Source organism: Lentinula edodes (genome assembly GCF_021015755.1).
Source record: "Lentinula edodes strain Le(Bin) 0899 ss11 chromosome Unknown C8R40scaffold_1, whole genome shotgun sequence".
NCBI lineage: Eukaryota > Fungi > Basidiomycota > Agaricomycetes > Agaricales > Omphalotaceae > Lentinula > Lentinula edodes.
The window spans coordinates 864,584-885,413 of NW_025764307.1; the positions used below are offsets into that span (position 1 = coordinate 864,584).

Here is a 20,830-nt window from a genome sequence, read left to right on the forward strand (position 1 = left end):
ATTAATTAGCCTATTTCCCACCTTTTATACGAGAACGTTTGAGTATGTCAGTAAAGCGAGAGACATAAATTTAAATTACAGAAAATGACACAGTGAGAATAGAACAACAACGAAGAAAACGACAATCTCGATCCCTTCAAATTCCAAGTTTGGGCGTGCTTCGCAGCACGTCCATGTTGCGTACATTGCCACAATATCAAGGGCGTTTTGCTGGTTGCTAGATATGTATTCTGTTAAACCTCAATGCAATGATTGGGGAGCGAGAAGAGACAAACCAGGTAAGGCATGAATTGCTGATAGTTGATAGGTGCCCCTGATCCGTTTGCGGGAGAAGAACCCATCATCGGCGGCGGAGGCATTCCATACGCGGAAGCTCCAGGGGGCGGAGGTCCGGACATGCCAGGAAGTGGTACACCGGAAACGGGACCCGAACCTTGTTGGGCAGACTGTATAAGGGCTAGGATATTCGGGGGCAGTCCGCTGAGTGCGGCGGGCGGTGCAACACTAGCCGCAGACGGAGGCTGAGGTGTCGACGAAGAAGCTGGAGGTGGAACACCATAAGGTGGCATCATACTCGAGAAAGGAGGTTGAACCATCGAAGCCGTAGGCGGGGGTTGAGAATAGAAGCCCGGACCTCCAGATGGAGGTGCTTGCATAGAAGAAGGCATGCCTGGCATGTTTCCGGTCGGAGGTAAATTAGATGGTGCAGGTCCTCCGGCAGGTTGCTTAAGGGCTGCAAGTAACTGGCGATACAATGAATTTTTGCATCAATTACTTCGGACTGTTACGTACTTGTTGAACCTTGCGAGCTTGTTCCAGACGGTCGTCAGTAGTCTGATTAAGCATTAGTTTTGAGTCCCAGGAATTGTTGAATGTCTACTCACAGCGGGCGAAGCTGCTGCCATACCGGCAGGAGGTGTAGGGGGAGGAGGTTGACTAAAGGTAGGCACAGAATACCCTCCTCCAGTTTCTGCTCCAGGCCCATATCCCGTACCACGATCGTAACGATCGTTGTAGCTGTTATTAGGGCCACCACCACCACCACCACTACGACGAGCGCCATAGTCGTCATCATAACGTCCTCGCCCACGTTGGTCTCGATCTCGACTTCCGCCTCGATCAAAGTCGTCTTCGTAGTTTCCGCGACCGCGACCTCGCCCTCGTCCACCTCTGGCACCACGACCTCTCCTCCCGCCATCATCCCATTCATTATAATCACCGTCTCCCCCACCGCTATTACTGCCACCGCCTCTGTTCCCTCGTCTGTGGTTGAAAATCAGGACATCGTCGAAGCAGGAAGTGAAGAAAGCGCAAATAGACCTTTGTGAGCCTTGGGCACCGCCCTCATTCACGTCCCAGGCGAAAACGATGTCCATCACACCGTCTTGCAAACCTTGATGCCGCAGGCGGTCGTATGCTTCGTCGCAAGCCTATAACAAGCGTCAGTATATGGTCAGGTTGTTTGTTGGAAATCCGCGTACCCGAGTATCATAATACTCTACATACCGAGAACTACGAAACTTGGTTAATTGTATCCAAGAAGACAGCAGATAGTACCCACTCTATCCGATCTCCAACAGATTGAATAGATTTCACGTCACCAAATTGTTGAAACTTTCGACGAACTTCGTTGTCGTCGACAGGCATTCCAGAGAGTGAATTTTTTAAGGTAACTTGTAGACAACCTTGGAATTGCTGATAAGAGGGGAGATGAAATTCTGTTTCTTTCTGTGTAGCAAGCAGGTATGCATACCATATTCCTTTCGTTATCCCGGTCATCTCGTGGCAGTGAATAATGAACATCGATCTAAAGCGTCGGGTTGAGCTTCGACAAGAATGTATGACAGAAAAAATCTAACCGGACGTCCGCTGATTTCCGAGCCTTGCAAGCGCTCTCGGGCGCGTTCTGCTGCACGCAGATCGTACTAAGATGCAAACTCAATTGGGCTGTTCATAGAGAACGTGATTCAGTCTTAACTCACGTATGTGACAAAAACCATCCCCCGCGTTGAAATAAGATCGAAGAATGTTCTAATATCACCGTGTTCTTCGAACTGACGGCGGACATCGGCACTGTTTGTCTCATACTAAACATGAGTTGTCAGTCAGTACAATTGCCTTAGATATTGCGAGCTTTCGAGAAGCAGTGAGGCTGTTGAAGTACTCGCCTTAATGTTACGAATAAAGAGTGTTCGACAGGGGCGCTCTCGTTGAATGCGTTCTTCAATGATCGAATCGTGAACTTTGTCATCTCGATCTTTACGGACTTGCTTTTTCATGCGACCAAAAGTGTCTTCATCTGTACCTGGTCCGTCTATACAGGATGTGAGAACCAGTCCAGAGAACACAAGCAAAAACTAGGGAAGCAGCACAAGCAGGCGGTAAGCACGCGGATATACGAGTGCTTAAGCAAGGACAAATTTCCAGAATTTCACTTTGAATAAAATGAGTCGCAAGATCAGTGGGCCTTACGGTCTCATTAAGGGATGACCTCAGTGGACTGAAAGACTCAGTGACTGGTTTCCGCGTGCCTTACGTCCGATGGCTCTGAAGTTTTAGTCTCAATCTCTTGCGCACCTTCAAATTTGCTATAACCCTGGTTGAATCCTCCGGCACCATATTGCGATGAGGAAGTGGTACCGTAGCCGTTGTTATTGAAATAATTTGCGTTTTGCTGTTCATATCCACTGTATGAAGCAGCAGCGTCGGGCGCCTGATCATAAGCATTATAGCTCATATTCCCGTCATATCCGCCCCCTCCACCAGCTCCATTGTAGTATCCGCCTCCCCCGCCTCTACCACGACTGAAGCCACCACGGCCGCGATTCCCACCTCTATGAGATCTGTCGGGACCAGGACCTCCTTGAGGACCCCCACGGTGACTTTCATAACTTCCGTATGGATGATGGCGATTCATGAGCAAGACTGGGACTTTCAGTGCTTAGTGACGTGTCGAGTATCGAGTATGACTGGACCGAAGAATGAAGAGCTTAACAGAAGACCTGGCTTGCAACTGAACGAGTTGAAAAGATGACGAGCTCAACTCAATGATTAAGGCTCAAGACGAAGTAGAGGAAAGGCCGTGTTGGTGGTTGTACCGAGAAGATGAAAATTTCTTCACCGAATCCGGGCCGATTAAGGAAATTGCCGTACATAGCTCTCCGCCGTCCGGTGCTGTCAGGTCACTCCACGTCTTGACCTTTGATACAGTGTGCGCACTGCCATTGACGACCATGTCCAAGCAATTCCAGTTCAAATTAGTATTACTAGGTGCCCTTTCCTCATTTGTTACTACAATCATGACACTTACACCTATGCAGGCGAGTCTGCAGTTGGAAAGTCTAGGTTTGTTACATGCAATAAATCCCATGATTGAGAATTCTTACTGTATAACTTAACAGTCTCGTTCTCCGCTTCGTGAAGGACCAATTCGATGACTACCGGGAAAGTACCATTGGCGGTGCGCTTCTGTCCTTCAACTCTCATTCCTGTTTCTCATTGCTAATCCGCAGCTGCTTTCCTCACGCAAACTGTGACGCTCGAGGACCAAACCACAGTCAAGTTTGAGATATGGTGTGCTCGGTATTACTTGTGACATGAAATTCTCAACTCACATTACCCCAGGGATACTGCTGGGCAAGAAAGATACAAGGTGCGCCATTCGCATGTGTTATCATACGATTTCCTTCTGACAATTTCGACCGCTTCTTAGTCGCTGGTATGACATTCATCCTCACATCTTGAACAAAAACATAGATTGAACCTACTTTTCTACTCGTCAGGCCCCAATGTATTACCGGAATGCCAACTGTGCGGTCGTAGTATATGATATCACCCAGTCAGCATCACTAGAGAAAGCTCGCAATTGGATCCGTGAACTACAACGTCAAGCCGACCCCTCAATAGTGATTGCTCTTTGTGGAAATAAATCAGATCTTTCCGCTCGCCGTCAGGTCTCGGAGGAAGAGGCCAAGAAATATGCTGAGGAAGAAGGACTGATGTGGGCAGAAACTAGTGCAAAGACTGGCGAGGGTGTATCGGAGATTTTTACCGCTATAGGTAAACGCATTTCGCAATCAGATCTACCTCTCTTGAATCTTCTGAATCTATCTACAGCGAAGAAATTACCCCTGACTGCACCTCCATCGGCCAGAACTGGTGCAGGTCGCGCACCGACAGGTCCCAAGTCAGTGGATCTTAACAAGCAGCCGGCGGGTCAGAACTCCAATGAACCATGTAATTGCTAATCTTAATAAGTCTTCATCCCTCTTCCATGCATCTTGCATTTACCTCTATGTTACCTCTTTTATTCTGTAACATAACATTAATTTTGGTATTGACCGTGTTCACTGGATGTTGACTATAGACTGGTTATTCATCAAGGTTATTCATCAACTTTATTCAATAAATTCATACGCGTACAACAAGTCGTTATCATGAACATAAGCAAGAGTGCAGAGTGTAATGGTAAAAAAGCAAATGAGATCGTGTAAAATGATAAAAAGATACCAAAGCAGGGAAAAAGTCTATGCAACATGGATATAAACACCTAAGTTGGTCACAATAAACATATGATGTCCCAAACGAACCCTCATTCTCTACTAGAATCCCGCCTGCTCTGTAGAACAATGAAGTCAGCACCGGTTATATCATGAGATAAGAACAGAGTGACCTAATCCCTTTCTGATGTCGGCATTATCGCGCTCCAAACGCCGGACCTCTTGACTCTTCGACCAAAATTTGGCCTGCCAATCCTTTGTCGTTGTCCACCCGCGTAGATTACTCTGGATAAACTTCATTGTTTCGTTCTCCGTGATGTTGTAAGGCCTCGCTTGAGAGCGAAGCATGATCATCACTACGTCGTACCACCGCTGTCGCTGTAGCACCGATACACGTCCGGCGCCATCTGAATATTGGTCCTTGATGTGGACCAGCTCTGTCAGATACATCCCAATAAAAGGCACACAGGGAGAATCCATGGCGTGGAGATGTAATTGTCGGTAAGCAGAGAAGCCCCCACTCGGTTCGTTACACTTGAGAAGCGTCTCGAACGTGTTCTTGCGGCCGACATGCCACCAAGTGCGATCGAGGCGGTGGATGACTGTACTTGATAAAGCATTGATGATAGCACTCATTGACGCAAAATTGTTCAAGTTTCGGCATTTCTGTATTAAAGTTTGTGAACAACAGATGGAAATTGTATAGTTTTAAAGGCACTTGCCTCAGCCACTTTGATCCAGAAATCGACCGTATCCGCTCTTCGAGAAACCAAATGACTGCTTAAAACAGTGTCGGTGACCCATGCTGCTATCTTGTCATGGGTAGCACAGAACGTCGATAAAGCTTCTCTCGACCTGGTGCACCCCCCCGATGTTTTTGTCCCATGTGTTGCCTGAGCAATACAGTCTTGAGGGGTGATTTTGCTGTAAAGTTTGAACTCGTACAGCGTCAGTTGTTCAGCGACATCGGAAGGTTGAAAACTAGGTAGGTCATTTTTCACCGGTTTATGCTTCTTTCGCCGGTCGGTGGGGGAGGATGTTGCTGGGGGATCTGTCTCGAATGTCTATGTAGATAATTTGAAAGATACAGTAAGAATGGAGAGAGTATGACCTGCAAGTACTTACTAGGCGTGTGATTGATTCGATGATCTCTTGTGCTGTAGCAGCCAGAGGACTCGGGGAAGTTATTAATTTCAAAAAATCGTTTAATCGTCGGGAAATATCTGGTTCTTCCTCCAAAAGTCTGTATTCCTTCAACCACATGGAAAACACTGTAAGAATTTGGCGTTGCGTGGGTTGGAGACATCTATCTCTCCACTCGTCAAACTCGGACTCCGTCAAAATTTCGGGATAGGACATGCGATATATGTCAACTAGCATATCGAACAAGTCATCCGGCGTCATGAACGTGCGAAATGTTGTCAGAAACATGCGCCGGTAGTTGTCTTGAGTATTCACTGATATGGAAAAATTTATCAAGATCAATCGATAGATGCTAGCATAAAACTCACTTCGGAGGACTGCAGATGGAATGATATCCCATACAAGTCGCTCAACCAGCGCAATCCGCGTTCCAAAAATAAGTTTGCCTTCGGCGTCTGTATGAATTTCGTTCGCGTGCCTAGGTTTGAGGTACCATGGCGGATTCACAGCACTGATGAATGCAAGGGCATCATCACTCCCGGTCAACTTTTTGATCTTCTCGTCGCGGCGCTTCGTATCCGGTGAAACAGAAGGGTCATTTCTTACCGAATCTTCTGACAATGTAACGAGAGGAGGTAATGGCCGACGGGTGGCTGACGAGGGAGTTCGATTCTGCGGGCTAATAGAAGGTTCCTGTTCTTTTGGAGTGGTAGTGGGTTTGTTTGTGTTGAATTTAGGCAAAAGAGTTGAGAGAGGTGGCTGTGGCATAGGTGTCGCAGGGGATGGAGGAGGATAAGGCCGACCGGTACGTCGTGGGTCGGAGATGTTTTGGTAAACACTAGCTTCCACAGAGTCCTGGGGGAGCAAGGAAGGAAAAATCTCCGATTCCTCATAAGGAATTTGGGAGATGGGAGCAGAAACGTAGAGCTGTTCGGCTTCGTATTCGTATATGCGCAACTCTTCTCGTACATTCAAGAGTCTCTCCGCCATTTCTTCTTCGAGAGGCCTAACGAATGCTTGGGGTATCCAGCCAATGGTATCTCCACCTCTCCGCATAGCTGCCCACCATCCTGATTCTTCTTGCTTGAAGATATCAAGAATCTCGTTCCTCGAAAACGAAAGATGTGTCGGGTCGTCAGATAGAAAGTCATGCATGCATAATACGGAATATATTATGCTGTCCGAGCCGCTGCTTAATGGGCTGGTCCCTGCGGTGCCAGAGCTTGGCCGAGCTGAGGATGAAGAGGTATATGGAGAATCCGGGGAGAACTGGGTAGGACTGGAGAAATATGATGGTGGTTCAATAGAAAGGTGAAGCGACTGGCGAATCGTCTGAGAATGACTGGCTGTTGCGACTGACATCGACAACAGTTAACAAGGAGTAAAGCTTTGAAGGCTGAAATATACGGGAAGTAGATTCGTGAAGACCGGATAAAACAAAGTGCTTATTTGGCTTTTTCATCACTACCATCACACACCATCACACATCATTTCGGATTCCGGGTGAATTCCTTCGTCGGCTACTTACATATATAAGTGCAGATAAATTAATCCAGCGTAGTATAGTGATAAACTGAGCCGCAGCAGTTCTGTAATCAGGAAACGGTTAGAAACTGGCTGGATATGAATATTTGGTCCCAGTGAGACGCAAGGCTCTAGTACTTTTGACTTTTGAGTCTGCCGATGTTGATTCTGCCGATATCCGTTCACGTGCTTGGCGCTCGCTCTTCTAATAGTAGTAATAGTGATACTCCTGCTCTTATGCCTCCATGGAATTCTGCCAAAGCAAAGGTATTTCTTAACCTCGACTACTTCAGTATAACAACATCTATCTGCTCTGTCTTTTTTGAAGGTCCAGTTGCGGTAAATCGTCTCCAGATCATATAATTTGTGTACCCATTGTTTCTTTTGGGTAGCCTTTCCGTGCAACGATTGAGAACTCTGCAAGAAAAGAAAGAAGCTCAGGCTAAATCGGCGCGGAGAGATATCGCAAGCTTAGTTGAAAGAGGAAAGATCGAAACGGCTAGGATCAAAGTTGAAGGCAGTGAGTACACCCATTATATAGACATATCAGGCTCCTTGAAGCTTCCCATACCTAGTCATTGGCGAAGACATACATTTGGAGCTGCTCGAGCTGCTTGAGCTCTACTGCGAAGTATTGCTTGCGCGCTTTGGCGTTCTCGATCAAAAGCGAGTTGCTCATTACCTCTCTCTGTGTCGACCTGAACTCATCATGCAGCGCACGAGAACCAGACCCCGCTGTCATTGAAGGTGTCTGTTCGTAAGCAGGAAGTCCGATACCGTCCCGGATTCCCACTGATGAGGTCCTGTATGCAGTATCATATACGCTGCGCCGCGGACCGAATTGAAAGGTGACTCCATTCCGATTTACCTATGTGCCGCATCCATTTCCCTCATACGTCGAAGATATAATAACGCCTCTTCTTCCCTTTCTTCTTAGAATTAAATGTCCTACGAGAAATACTCATGCATAAGTATGGTCGTGACTTCTCAGCAATGATTATGGAAAATCGCGGCTCCTGCGTTAGTGATCGCGTAAGTGCGTCGAAAAACCTTCTACTCTATTCAGATGGCTTATCGGTTCAATTGCTAAAGGTGGTTCGGAAACTGGATATAGCCACTCCTTCAACGGAGCTCGTCGATGCATATCTGGCAGAGATTACAAAGGCGTATGGTGTGCCTTGGTCCTCGGCTGCAGCCACAAATGGCGGAGAGGGACCAGAGGGCAGTCTCAAAGTACGTCCAATCGACTATGATCGAAATTGTCGTGGTTCTATATTTTTCATCGCTTGCCAAACTACACTGGTACTCAATAAACATTCCATACATCCAGGAAGCAGCAGCCCAATCTGATATGGTGCTACCAGACATCGAGGCAAAAGCTGCGTCGACTATATCCACCACGCCCAAGCTTCCCGATATTCCGCCGACAGAAGACGAGAACAAGAAAACAGGCTCGGCTAAGGAAGAAACCCATGACGAAAGTACCAAGATCCAACCGACACAGCCTGAAGATGATTTCGACCTCCTGACGAAGCGGTTTGCTGCGTTGAAAAGAGGTTAAGGCGGGGGCTAACACCTATGGGCGCAGGGTATAACGATTTGAGGTAAATGGGTCTATTCATCTGTATGATGTTTGGCCATAATCGAATAAGTATAAATGGAATCTTGCAGGAATCAGGAAGTGTTCCTATATTCGTTCTCTTCAATGCTCAAGGCTTCACGTAAGTACAGTCTTGCTCAAATTGGCTCTAGGGTACGAATACTTTTTTCTATCGAAATTACGGTTGATGAACAGTTCATCGTCTAAAATAAGGCTTGGGCTCGCTAGCTCTGATCTCTCTTTCTACCTATCTGCATCTAGACTCGAAGAAGCGTGAAAGGGCTTTGAAATCGTATGTGATCCCTCTTCGTTGAGTGACGAAATGAGAATGTGTCGAAACCGACTGTGATGGGCACTTTTGGATTTGTCCGATGTAAAGATTGCTTGGCACTGACACTTGGCTTGTTGTGCAGCACTCGAATACTTTACTGCATGTTTTTAGTTTAATGATTTGATCGAGCATTATCCAGGGCTCCTCTTTCACTCCTCCGCCGACCGCAAGCCAGTGCCTCTCTTCAATTACAAGTACGCACTTCACCTTCTTGAAGTTTCAGAGTTAGTTGTGGCTGTATTGAACAGTCTCCAATTATTACCTTTTTCGAGCGGAGACGGCGAGGATTCCGAGAGGGATGATATGCTCTCTTATCTCGTCCAAATTTTTGATAAGTCTCGATATCTTTCCATGACATCTACAACAGAACACATTTCGAGTTGCCTTCTATGTATGTGCAGCACCATTTTTCCTAATTCGTTTGTCGCTTTGGGATTCCGTTTCGCAGCATCATGCGTGTATGATATCTGTGATGGAAGGACAGCTTCATCTGACTGTTCAGCCACAATCAGAAATACACCACACTGACCATGCTACACAGAACCATAACCAAGCCTTCGTAGAGGCGGTTTGATACGAATCATAACGGAGCATTTAACCCAACCTCAGGTTGAATGAGAAAAAACTCTTTCCGAGCCTTCGTTCAGTCCGAAGTCCCAGGCTCTCAAGGTTTTGAGAGTTTCTGTGCCTATACACGTCCAATCCAAGCAAGCTCTACCTTTGAAGCATTCAACAGCCTGACGCTTGGTACAAGTTCATCGGATATTGCTTGCAATGCCGTTCCGTGCGATCCTACACGCGATTCTGAAGTAATACAAGAGCCCATATATTCATGTCTGGGATGTCAGGGTTATATCAGGTTATATCCGTCCTGCTTTTTCAAAGCTTGTGAAAACTGGGTATGAAATCAAGAGGTGGCGGAATGTGATGTAGTAAGGCTTGGTTGACAATGAAATATTGCATATGCGGAGCGGCAGCGCCTGGCAGCGCAGAGCTCGCTGTCTTGTTCAGAAACTCAGCCTGTATTCAAGTATTGCGCACATGTACAAGCAGTGTACGAGATCCCACAATATGATTGTCAGGAGGATCCTCAACAGTTTCTGAAATATACTGGGTGATCTCCAACATTGGAAGGCCTTTCCGAAACCTCTCACAAGGGCCTGAAGTATTGAAGTAACACCGCAGAAGCCCTCAGATACCGAGGAATCCTATGGATGGAGATGAGATTAGATAGTGTACTCAGAGTGAGCTTCCGCCGAAGTTGCTTTATCCTTTTTCGTTCGAAAACGACAAATCGCTGTTTACATGAGCGGACTGAAACCGTTTTACTATCACCGAGAACCATTCAAAATTGGAACTAACCTGGAAACTAATACAAAATTAACGACATAGTAAATATGATGGCTAAGATCTCGCGACGTCGGATTAAATCTTATGGTATGAACTGGTATGAGATGTTTATACTGTATAGAACAAGGTGTGTTCTGGTGCGTTCACTGCTGTTATTTGAAAAGGTGTGGTCTTCTGACGCCGTCAGGATTTCAAGAAAAGAGCGACTCATCAAATATTGAAGGAGATCCGTCGTCGGAGAAGAAAGAGAAACTACCCACGAAGGGGCACATGTATGTAGTCTGTGGACTACAGAAGGTACAGATTCTTGCAACGCGGTTTGAGGGTTGATTAACGGATTGAGGAATTCACCCCCGAAGGAAGATTACCTGACTTGATAAGTAGCTTCTCAGGAGCAAGGAATTAATAAGAAACTCGCGGTCGTGTTCTGCACAGATTTAGTGCAGTGGCGCATGGCCTTCCCCAACGCCATACTGAAGAAATTTAAGTGCATAAACTTTGAGAGAAGAAAGCCAACAATGTGCGGGGTGTTCAAAACTGTAAGAGTGACGGACGCGCCTATTTAATACCGGCGGTCGTAGGAGGAGGAGGAGAGCTCTACCTTCTTTTGCATTTTGCAGCCTTCAAATATGAGCAAAGAATCGAGCCCGCACGATTGAACAGTTATAGTGTAACGCAGGTGTAACGCTTAGACTCACGCTAGCACTTTCGACTTTTACCGATTCCAGATTACCTATGCGCGGTAAGTAAGCAAGACGGCAACAAAGAATTGACATACATTGATAGTGCAGTATCTGCTTTTATTTGTGGATATCTCTAGAAGGCTTTGAATCTAGTGCAGGCCCTAGGTGTATACGCGCACCACCTTGGAACTTTGCGACCTGAAAGGTTGTAAGTTAACTTACAGTACGATCACAGGACATTTTAGACAAGTAACCGAAGCCTTGATGGCGTCAAATGTTCAGAAATAACAAATAATCTATATGAATAAATCAGGCCTCCGAATCAACTCCGGATTTCCGTTTTGCAAGCTTGTACACAATGGACAGACCACATGAGGTTTACCAAAGCGGTTTAAAACCCAGTGGCTTTCCGATTGAAGGAAGAAGAAAAGAAGGGTTAGAATAGGGTGGAAGATGGAAGAAGGGGAGTAAGCAAAAAGAGGACCGACGAAAGTTGCTGCCAGATCTGAGATAGGTTTTCCCCTTTAGCAAAAAGCTAACAATGCCACGTTTCCGCTCATTTGTGTCGGGCGACTACACCTCCTTCCGCCGTGACTTCTTCTTCTCACACGATTTGACCGGGTAACCCTACCGCGAGCCTTGAGGATGTATAAGTAGAAGAGCTGAAACTCCTTCGAGTTCTCTTATAATCCTCCATCTATGGTTACACATCTAGCGCCCTCAAATTCTCGCCTGTACGATCCCCCTTTTGACTGGGACCCTTCCATGGATTTCCCCAGCGACACAGAAGACAGTGATGCATGTTCACTGTCTTCATCAAGTGTCTTTAGCTCTCCGCCCAGTCCTTCAACTCCAAGGACCTCCTATGTACCCTCGGCGCGTTCAGCATCTCCTGCGCCTTCTGTCTGGTCAATTACCAGCTCAATGCGCGCTCAAGCTTTCAAGCACGAATATGGGCGAGGTCTTAACAACTACTCCGAGGTCTATCGTCTTCCTGCCGACGATGAGGAGTTAGAGCGTCTCGGTGCGTCATTTGGCGCGTTCTGACTGATATTCATTCATCATTCACGTTCAGATGCTCAACATTTGTTATTCATGGAAATAATGGGAAAATATCCCCCTTGCATGGAAGAAGTCATGGCGGATGATGTTCCCGGTGAGACCAAAGCCGTGCTCGATCTTGGTTGTGGGAGTGGAAGCTGGTTAGTTCATTTGGCCTACAGCCACAATTTATCCAATGTTCAATAACCTCAGGATAATGGACGTTGCCCGCGACTTTGCCCATTGTTCTGCCGTCGCTGTTGACCTAGTCCCAATGCAATCAATGTATGTTCAATGCCAACGTCAGGACGAGGCATTGCTAATTTTCATCTTAGATATATGCCACCTAATCTTAGGTAGCAATTCCAGTCTATTTTTTGACCGGGTCACTCATGTCTTTTTAGAAGCGAAGTCGATGATATTAACCTCGGTTTGGAACATTTTTATGGCGACTTCAATGTTGTACACGCAAGGTTGATATCTTCTGGAGTGCGTTCGGGACATTTGCTTTGTGTTGGACATTGACGCGACTACTCTACTTTCAGGTTAGGGATTACGAAGGACTGATTAACCAAATTAGCATGATCCTTCGTCCCGGAGGTCTCATAGATCTCATGGAGTTCGATTTTCATGTGTACGACGAGAATCACCAAGTCATTGAGCTGGAAACCTCCAAGATTGCGGAGCCTTGGTGGCCTCGTTGGCTAGCTTTTGCCAATCTTGCCGCCCGTGACAGAGGCGGAAATGTTGATGCTGCTACTTATATTCACTCTTGGGTAGCGAATCATCATGCGTTTGAGAATGTCGCCTATGAAGAGTACTGGGTGCCTACCTGTGGTTGGAGAACCGATTCGGAGTTCATGATGCGAATAGGTGTTACTTTGCGCGACGACATCCTGGTACGTCAATACGTATGCTATTTCATAAGTTCCACTCGATTCTTAATTTTTGTCAGGCCTTTTTGAAGTCTGGTCGGCCTTTACTGCTCGGTAGCGGGGTGCCCGAAGACCTCGTAAATGAACTCGAAGCCAACGCTGTAAAAGAACTACATTCTGGCAGGGCTCGTCATTACATTCGGCTACAGTGTGTCCATGCTCGCAAGAAAGGAAACTGAGTGGCTCATTGTGGTTTCCTTTTTATATATCAAACACCTCTAATCTACGAATTGCCCCAAATAATGCAGTGGTATCCAGTAATTCCCAAAATCTCTTGATTTGTTTGTATTCATCGTAGTATTGCTCTACTTACAGTTTGTAATAATTTCTTTCATAATTGACTATCGTCTTACGGGCCGATAATCCGTCCTACGTTACTCTATGGACGAATACATCAACCCAAATCCCGATGTAAAGCTGCTGCTAGAACAGCTTGGACTTAGCCATCTTCCCTCAAGAGAAAGAGTATTTCAGGAGATTGAAGAAAAGTTGTTACTACCGCGCGTGAAACTTGCCCCTCATTCGCTGGCCAAATACCAAATGTACGATTCGCATTTGAGCGATGAGGTTTTTCTTATGATGAGAACAGACACTGGGAGCGTGCCGTCTCTATCCCTTCACTTCTACCATTAACTCCTTCGCCTGCCCCAACAACTCTTTCTTTTGTTCGTAGTGGGCTCGAAGGACGTGTTACTGGCTATGCTGAGGTGCAGTCGCTTATCGCAACTTCAACATTCTCCATTCAACTTTCCTCCTAGACACCACAGGCGAATATCTCAAATGGCCTTACCTCGACATCTCTAGATCGTGCGCCAGGACCAAGCAAAAACTTCGTTCGGGGAAAATCTGGTTATGTTCCTTTTTGGCCAGGTGGATTAGATGTCCTATCCGATCCCGCCATCTCCTTGGAGCTGGAGGACGGCCAGAAAGGACTACGGAAAATCCCACCAGGCTTTACCAGAGGTTTGCGTCTTCCGGGTGATGATCCCGACGACGATCTCCTTGCTCTAGACGGCTTACACGGAACCAGTTTACAGAGTGATGGGCAGAACGAGATGGTAACCCCACTACTATCTTATCTTTCTCCTGTTCACTTACTACGAATCCGCTTGGTCAAGCTTCTCTCTATAGATACTCTTGACGAGGAACCTCAGCTTACGCTTCCAGCTCTTGAAACCACCGAAATAGACGATCTACTTCCAACATCAGTGAGTCGAATTCGCAGATCCACGATAATACTTATTGAGCATCTGGCAATTTTTCGTCCTCTTTGTAGCGGTCAAATCTGAATCTGACCAAGTCATTGAGACCTTCAAAACGTTCGAAGGTTCAAAAACGCGATTGGGCCCATGTAATCGATGTCCGAACACCTTTTTCGAACTTTCATGAGCTTGTACCTGACATGGCTCACAAAGTGCGGACTAAGTTCCAGATATAATATTTTTCATCGCTGATCTCTTTACTCTAGTATCCCTTTGAGCTCGATGTGTTCCAGAAACATGCTGTTTATCATTTGGAGATGGGAAATTCTGTGTTTGTGGCTGCCCATACCTCCGCCGGAAAGACGGTTGTCGCTGAGTATGCAATTGCACTCGCAGAAAAACATATGACTCGGTATCAATGCTCCGTTCTATTACATCCTTCGTTCTCTCTGATCCAGATCTTTCTTTCTCAGAGCAATCTACACGTCTCCCATTAAAGCCCTCTCAAACCAAAAATTCCGCGATTTCAAGCAGACCTTCTCTTCGGCTTCAGTTGGAATCTTAACTGGAGATGTTCAAATTAACCCGGAAGCCAGCTGCTTGATCATGACTACGGAAATTCTCCGAAGCATGTTGTACAAAGGCGCTGATTTGATTAGGGACGTGGAATTCGTGATCTTTGACGAAGTTCATTATGTTAACGACGCTGAGGTCTGTAACTCTCATATTCTTCGCTCAGGAGGAACTGATGACTGCTACCTTAGAGAGGTGTGGTTTGGGAAGAAGTAATCATCATGCTACCTGACCACGTCAATATCATCCTATTATCAGCGACTGTCCCAAATACTAAAGAATTTGCCGAATGGGTCGGGTAAGTAAATGACACACCCATTCTTTCAACCGCTCACGCGCCATAGGCGAACTAAGAAGAAAAATATCTATGTCATATCGACCGCACAACGCCCAGTTCCCTTAGAACACTATCTCTATGCCGGTCGTGAAATATACAAGATAGTAGATGCACAAAGAAAGTTTCTCGGAAGCGGGTACATCTTCTTCTCACACATTTCCCAGCTCTATACTGATTCAAGATTGTCCACATATCAGGTACAAGGATGCAGGAGAAGCTTTGCGGCGGAAACAAGACAAGGAACGGGAAGCCGCCGGCCTGCCTGCGGTTCAGCGTGTGGGAGCGAGAGGGACCGCACCTATGAGAGGCCAACAACGCGGTAGTCGGGTTCCTGCACCACCTGTCCGTGGAAGAGGTGGCTCTGGACCGTCCTCTACTCGCACAATCCACACCGGGATCGATAAAAATCTCTACGTGCATTTGTTGACACTATTGAAGAAGAAAAGTCTCTTACCAGTAGTGGTTTTCACGTTCTCTAAAAAACGATGTGAGGAAAATGCGTCAACACTGACGAATCAGGATTTATGCACGTCCGTCGAGAAGAGCGAAGTGCATGTAGCGATTGAAAAGGCGCTTTCTCGCCTAAAAGGCAACTTGTTCTTCTCAAAAAAAAAATTGATTTCATTGACAAATTAGTGCAGGAAGTGATAAAAAACTACCGCAATTGGCACGAATGCGCGACTTACTTAGTCGGGGAATCGGCGTACATCATGGAGGCCTATTGCCTATTATTAAAGAGGTTGGGCAGTGCCGATGTGTTGACGTTTCGCTTCGCTCTAACTCTGTGTCAGTTGGTCGAAATATTGTTCGCTCGCGGTCTTGTCAAAATTTTATTTGCTACAGAGACGTTTGCCATGGTATGTCAATCTTTTTTAGGAAACATCGCCATATGCTCACTCAATACAGGGCGTTAACATGCCGGCACGATGTGTCGTGTTTTCTGGCATACGGAAGCACGATGGGCGGAGTTTCCGAGATATCCTTCCAGGCGAATACACTCAAATGGCGGGCCGTGCTGGACGGCGAGGGCTTGATTCGACTGGCACAGTGATTATCGTTGCCAATGATAATATACCGGAGGTACAGTCAAGTGAAATTTTTCATTTACCTTACTGAGACTACTCTTCAGCAAACGACACTAAATACCATGATCCTAGGAACTCCAGGGAAACTGTCATCGCAATTCAGACTCACTTACAATATGATCCTTAATCTGTTGCGAGTTGAGGCGCTCAAAGTGGAGGAGATGATAAAGCGCAGTTTTTCTGAAAACGCATCCCAACAACTTCTACCTGATCAACAAAAGAAGGTCTTTGAGGTGAATTTCGGACTCGACGGCAGCGGACGGGAAAGCTCATTTGACGTTGATAGGGGGAAAAAGCCCTACTTACGCTGCCAAAATTGCATTGTGATCTTTGCACTCCTGATATTGAAGACTATTATGACAACTCAGCACAGATTTTATATCTCAATCAGAGGCTCCTTAGCTTGGCTACCCGACATTCCCGGGGAAATAAATATCTTGATGCTGGTCGGGTGGTTATTTTGCGTGATGGAGTGCGTGTACTAAACACCTATTCTCCCGGTGAAGTTCTGATAACGCATTCAGCATTTTCAACATAACAATATCGCTGTTCTGTTGAAATTGGCTCCCGCCCAAGTTACAGAACTCAATACTAAAGAGAAGCTCAAAACGTATTTTATATTAGCATTGGTTGACGAAGACCTGAAAAAGGGCAAGCGAGGTAAGTTTTGATCACTCACTCATCAGTCATAATTTAACTCAAGGTCTACAGACGTTGACAATGTAGCAATGACACCTCGATGGCCGCCCACGCCTCATTCTCTCACAGTTGGAAACCCGACCTACCAACTAACGACAGTCCCTTTGTCAAGCATCTCGCTGGTCACCGACCGAACTATCAAAGTCAGAAGAGCTTTCAATTTTTGGCGTTTGTGCTGACTACAGAATATAGGTTGATGTAGGGGCGATTGCAGACCGACATCTCATTTCTCGTATGCGCGAGGTGATATCCGTTTTAAAAGGCATTGCCGAGGAATGGTGTAATATTGGTACCATTCCCGAAATCGATTGGAATCGAATGCGCATGATGGAGTTTCAAGAGGTTTTACAATTTCGCAACAGCCTGCTGACACAGCAGGAAAACAAGGGTTGTCTGCTCTGCAACGATTTTGAAGACCATGTGCGTTCATTGATCCCGTATGAACTTCACAGAATCTTCAACGATACGATTCTAGTATTCCATCATACATACCGAAAAAGGTTTGCGCGCAAGGATAAACATGCTTAAAGAGGCCATATCCGATCAAAATCTTGAGCTTATTCCAGACTATGAGCAGCGAGTTGGGGTTCTCCAAGAATTAAAGTTTATCGATGAGAATTCAACTGTTCTTTTGAAGGGTCGCGTTGCCTGCGAGGTATGTTTGATATTTTTTGGAAAATTTTGTATGTACTAATTTTAAACAGATTAACAGCGCCAACGAACTTGTATTAACAGAACTCATACTTGAAAACACACTCGCGGGTTACGAACCGGAAGAAGTCGTCGCTTTACTTTCGTGTTTTGTGTTCCAGGAAAAGACCGACGTAGAACCTGTCATACCACCTAGATTGGAACAGGGCAGAGATGCTATCTTGGCTATAAGCGATCGCGTTGGGCGCATTCAAGACTCGTTCAAAGTAGCTTCAGAGGATTTCCAAACAAAACTCAAGTTTGGCCTGATAGAAGTTGTCTATGAATGGGCCAAAGGCATGGTTAGTGTCTTCATACATCTCGCAACACCATCAATTGTACAAAATTTTCTAGCCATTCGAGCAAATCACAGCACTCACAGATGTCGCAGAAGGAACTATTGTCAGAGTGATCACTCGGTTGGATGAAACATGCAGAGAGGTGAGAGATGCAGCACGAGTTATCGGAGATGCCGATCTATTCAAGAAAATGGAGGAGTCGCAGATCAAGATAAAACGAGATAGTAGGAAATTTCTCTTGCTTGATCGTCTTTTCTCTCATTTTTCTTTTTCGGAAACAGTCGTTTTCGCTGCAAGTCTGTACTTCTAGTGATGGCATCACGGAGTCAAAGCGGGATATATCTTGCCTAAACCACCTGTGCAAGGGTGCGATTTATCCTTCCACTTCTGGATTTTTTAGGCGGTAAGCCTGTGTTATGGGGAGATACCTTAGCCTCTATCTCTATCTCTACCTTTACCTCTATCTCTATCTCTACCTCTATACACAGCACTCCACTTTCCACATACTTCGGGCGAGAGCCACTCCACCGGGACCGTGCAGAGCATGAATAATTAGTTGAAAGTATAATGATTATGTACATACTACTATGCAGGTGATATTTACAATGCCTCATATGTAACTGTGATAGCCATCAAGGTAGTTCTAGCAAGTCATGAAGTTAATACTTAGTTGTGGCATTCCGAAGCAAGGTGACAGGGTTGTCGCATGATGAGAGCAAGCATCATGAAACGGAACATTTAAAAAATCGATTGCAAAGAAGCGGAAAATTCAATGCCAGTCGTTCGAAATCTCAGAAGCAGCAATTAACCGTTCGAAGTAGGTTGAGTCTATCGTACGCGTTGGACGTGGTGCATGGATGATGGGAAGCAAATTTCGTGCAGGTAGCACCGAAGAGGATGTAAAAGCAGGAAGTGGAGCTAAGTGGGTATCAGGAGAAATCGTCGAAGATACGTCGGAATGGCATGTTTCGAACTCCAAAGGGGATAGCGGTGACCCGGAAGATGTAAAATCTGAGGGAGTATTACTTGTGTCAGCGGACAAATGCGTTGGATACAAGCAATCGATCCCGGCAGGGTAAGAATGATAATAAGCACTCGGGTCCTGAGGGTTGGAGGATATGAACCACTGCTGAAGAAGCGGTTCGTCGGGTGTCTGTTGCATATGAGGATACTGCATTTCCTTGGTCCAAAATCCAGATTCCTCGGGTCTCGAGGCGGCTGCTGCGTCATAATTTTCTGGAAACGGATTTGACTGTACGAAGTTCTGATTCATCTCGGGCATCCATACGCCACCGGGAGAGTCATTAACATCGTGATACGTTTCTGCATCGTCTGGGATCATATCATCGCATGAAGTATCCGCGAACATTATGTTGGATTTTACTTCCTCCGCGCAAGAATAGGACAAAGAAGGGCTATCATAGGAAGGGGGTTGTCCAGTCGCGTGCATAAAAGACGACGAGATGGTCGAAGACGTGACGGATTGTGCTTCGAACTGTGGCGTAATTGGAGAGTAACTGGTGGAAGCTACTGGAAGAAAAGAGCTTTGGGTAGTAGACATGCCGGAATTTGGGTAGTGGTGAGAATAAACGTATTCGTTGTATGGTTGGCGGTAATCGCCGGTCATACTCTCGTCCGTGGGTTGCCCGTTGTTGGAGTAAACGTACTCACCACCTTCCGAGCCCGACCCGGACCAGCTGCAATCCTCTGCACCATAACTCGATTCAGCCATGGTATCTCCATCCCCTGCGTAGGAGTAGTGTAGAGTATGCATGTCTAGAGACGTGCGCTGGTATTGGGTTGGGGGGAAATGATACGTATGAGCGTCGTTGCCACAGGCGAAATCACAGCAGGGCATGGTGAAAGAAAAGCAGAGGAGCAAGTGATGATGGGGGCGGATGGAAAAGTGGCAACTAGCTGTAGATCAGGGAGACGCCTTTTTAGCTAAATGCTCGTGGACCATTGACAACGGCAACCTCGTTTTCACCCTCGGAGCCACAGAGGTCGAAGCGATATTGCTGAACCAGGGAAAGAACAATGGAAACCGAGAATGACACGTTGTTAATATGCATGGACGCGAAAGAAGATCAATAGAATAACCTGTATGTATGTATATACTTCGATCACGATAAAATATCTCATAGTTTTGTCATGGAGTCCAAGCGCCGCAACGATGTTCCCTTCTATCGAATGAGAGAAATTTCAGAGATGGTGATCTTCATGGATCATTCGTCACCTACACATATCAGGCCAATCATTTAGACGATGTTGAACCAGAGAAATGATACACTGCTTACAGTAATGATTTACAACGGTCGTATAACGCCGTCAGACGCCGTCCAGCATTCAGCACTGGAGGGGATCCTAAGAGATCCGGAGTTCTAAGTCCACTGTGAGCAACCTATTATGGAAATCCTAGGAACCGATATCAGAAGCACCACACGATCTTGTTGTTCTAATTAGGTCCACAAACTTGCCGCAAACACTAAGTAGTTTAAGATACCCGGAGGATACCCTGAAATGATACCTTTCCAATCAATCGAAGGCTCTGCATGCCTCTGAGGCGACCAAAATGTTGAGGTATTTGTTTTTTTTGCTTGTCTTTCCTCTTGGATTTGTTTATTGTGGAATGCCTGGTGGTTCGACGGAGAATCAAGTCGAAAAAGTTGCTGAGAAGATCACCGCGATTGTGAAGTGATGAGCCGACATACAAGCACTTCTTTCGAAACTTTACATAGTTGCTGTACTTAGATATACATGCATGTCTACGTATGGTTGCACGCAGCTGCACGCTCAGACACCGCACGCCGATACAGCATCTTCATATTATATTTACCCC

At 46.0% G+C, this 20,830-nt stretch overlaps 7 protein-coding genes across 7 annotated transcripts; 4 read left to right on the top strand and 3 right to left on the bottom strand.

Moving 5' to 3' along the window:
• Positions 1 to 18: 18 nt before the first annotated feature.
• C8R40DRAFT_22447 (uncharacterized protein) lies at positions 19 to 3,120 on the bottom strand. Its single transcript, XM_046234390.1, has 11 exons — positions 2,578 to 3,120; positions 2,169 to 2,314; positions 1,983 to 2,087; positions 1,860 to 1,925; positions 1,754 to 1,807; positions 1,562 to 1,695; positions 1,482 to 1,512; positions 885 to 1,430; positions 793 to 834; positions 276 to 743; positions 19 to 217 (listed from the first exon to the last, which is right to left on the bottom strand). The coding sequence occupies exons 1-11, from the start codon at positions 2,915 to 2,917 to the stop codon at positions 197 to 199; spliced, it is 1,953 nt and encodes a 650-aa protein (XP_046092270.1). The 5' UTR covers positions 2,918 to 3,120; the 3' UTR covers positions 19 to 196.
• Positions 3,121 to 3,170: 50 nt separating this feature from the next.
• C8R40DRAFT_1076840 (GTP-binding protein RAB5) lies at positions 3,171 to 4,415 on the top strand. Its single transcript, XM_046226950.1, has 8 exons — positions 3,171 to 3,270; positions 3,321 to 3,345; positions 3,402 to 3,460; positions 3,513 to 3,573; positions 3,625 to 3,652; positions 3,713 to 3,718; positions 3,783 to 4,059; positions 4,117 to 4,415. The coding sequence occupies exons 1-8, from the start codon at positions 3,234 to 3,236 to the stop codon at positions 4,245 to 4,247; spliced, it is 624 nt and encodes a 207-aa protein (XP_046092271.1). The 5' UTR covers positions 3,171 to 3,233; the 3' UTR covers positions 4,248 to 4,415.
• On the bottom strand, positions 4,416 to 7,283 carry C8R40DRAFT_1242540 (ras guanine nucleotide exchange factor domain-containing protein). The gene is made up of 5 exons (XM_046233576.1): positions 6,011 to 7,283; positions 5,625 to 5,956; positions 5,222 to 5,563; positions 4,673 to 5,165; positions 4,416 to 4,618 (listed from the first exon to the last, which is right to left on the bottom strand). The coding sequence occupies exons 1-5, from the start codon at positions 7,002 to 7,004 to the stop codon at positions 4,602 to 4,604; spliced, it is 2,178 nt and encodes a 725-aa protein (XP_046092272.1). The 5' UTR covers positions 7,005 to 7,283; the 3' UTR covers positions 4,416 to 4,601.
• An 83-nt stretch (positions 7,284 to 7,366) lies between these two features.
• On the top strand, positions 7,367 to 8,979 carry C8R40DRAFT_1076843 (DUF292-domain-containing protein). Its single transcript, XM_046226951.1, has 9 exons — positions 7,367 to 7,433; positions 7,495 to 7,505; positions 7,559 to 7,686; positions 7,742 to 7,832; positions 7,882 to 7,923; positions 7,980 to 8,014; positions 8,104 to 8,198; positions 8,259 to 8,399; positions 8,497 to 8,979. Exons 1-9 carry the CDS (start codon positions 7,404 to 7,406, stop codon positions 8,725 to 8,727), a joined length of 804 nt encoding a protein of 267 aa, XP_046092273.1. The 5' UTR covers positions 7,367 to 7,403; the 3' UTR covers positions 8,728 to 8,979.
• A 2,691-nt stretch (positions 8,980 to 11,670) lies between these two features.
• Positions 11,671 to 13,477, top strand: C8R40DRAFT_1076885 (uncharacterized protein). Its single transcript, XM_046226952.1, has 7 exons — positions 11,671 to 12,154; positions 12,206 to 12,332; positions 12,385 to 12,456; positions 12,507 to 12,527; positions 12,576 to 12,660; positions 12,717 to 13,070; positions 13,127 to 13,477. The coding sequence occupies exons 1-7, from the start codon at positions 11,830 to 11,832 to the stop codon at positions 13,283 to 13,285; spliced, it is 1,143 nt and encodes a 380-aa protein (XP_046092274.1). The 5' UTR covers positions 11,671 to 11,829; the 3' UTR covers positions 13,286 to 13,477.
• C8R40DRAFT_1076890 (ATP-dependent RNA helicase) lies at positions 13,478 to 18,556 on the top strand. The gene is made up of 22 exons (XM_046226953.1): positions 13,478 to 13,648; positions 13,696 to 13,813; positions 13,865 to 14,164; positions 14,225 to 14,314; positions 14,383 to 14,520; positions 14,575 to 14,720; positions 14,782 to 15,019; positions 15,073 to 15,179; positions 15,226 to 15,354; positions 15,416 to 15,807; positions 15,860 to 15,957; positions 16,010 to 16,075; positions 16,125 to 16,298; positions 16,348 to 16,536; positions 16,590 to 16,775; positions 16,828 to 16,963; positions 17,015 to 17,145; positions 17,195 to 17,422; positions 17,478 to 17,657; positions 17,707 to 17,994; positions 18,047 to 18,215; positions 18,273 to 18,556. Exons 1-22 carry the CDS (start codon positions 13,488 to 13,490, stop codon positions 18,299 to 18,301), a joined length of 3,693 nt encoding a protein of 1,230 aa, XP_046092275.1. The 5' UTR covers positions 13,478 to 13,487; the 3' UTR covers positions 18,302 to 18,556.
• C8R40DRAFT_1076894 (uncharacterized protein) lies at positions 18,557 to 20,270 on the bottom strand. Its single transcript, XM_046226954.1, has 2 exons — positions 20,149 to 20,270; positions 18,557 to 20,093 (listed from the first exon to the last, which is right to left on the bottom strand). The coding sequence occupies exon 2, from the start codon at positions 19,847 to 19,849 to the stop codon at positions 18,761 to 18,763; it is 1,089 nt and encodes a 362-aa protein (XP_046092276.1). The 5' UTR covers positions 19,850 to 20,093; positions 20,149 to 20,270; the 3' UTR covers positions 18,557 to 18,760.
• Between the last annotated feature and the right edge of the window lie 560 nt (positions 20,271 to 20,830).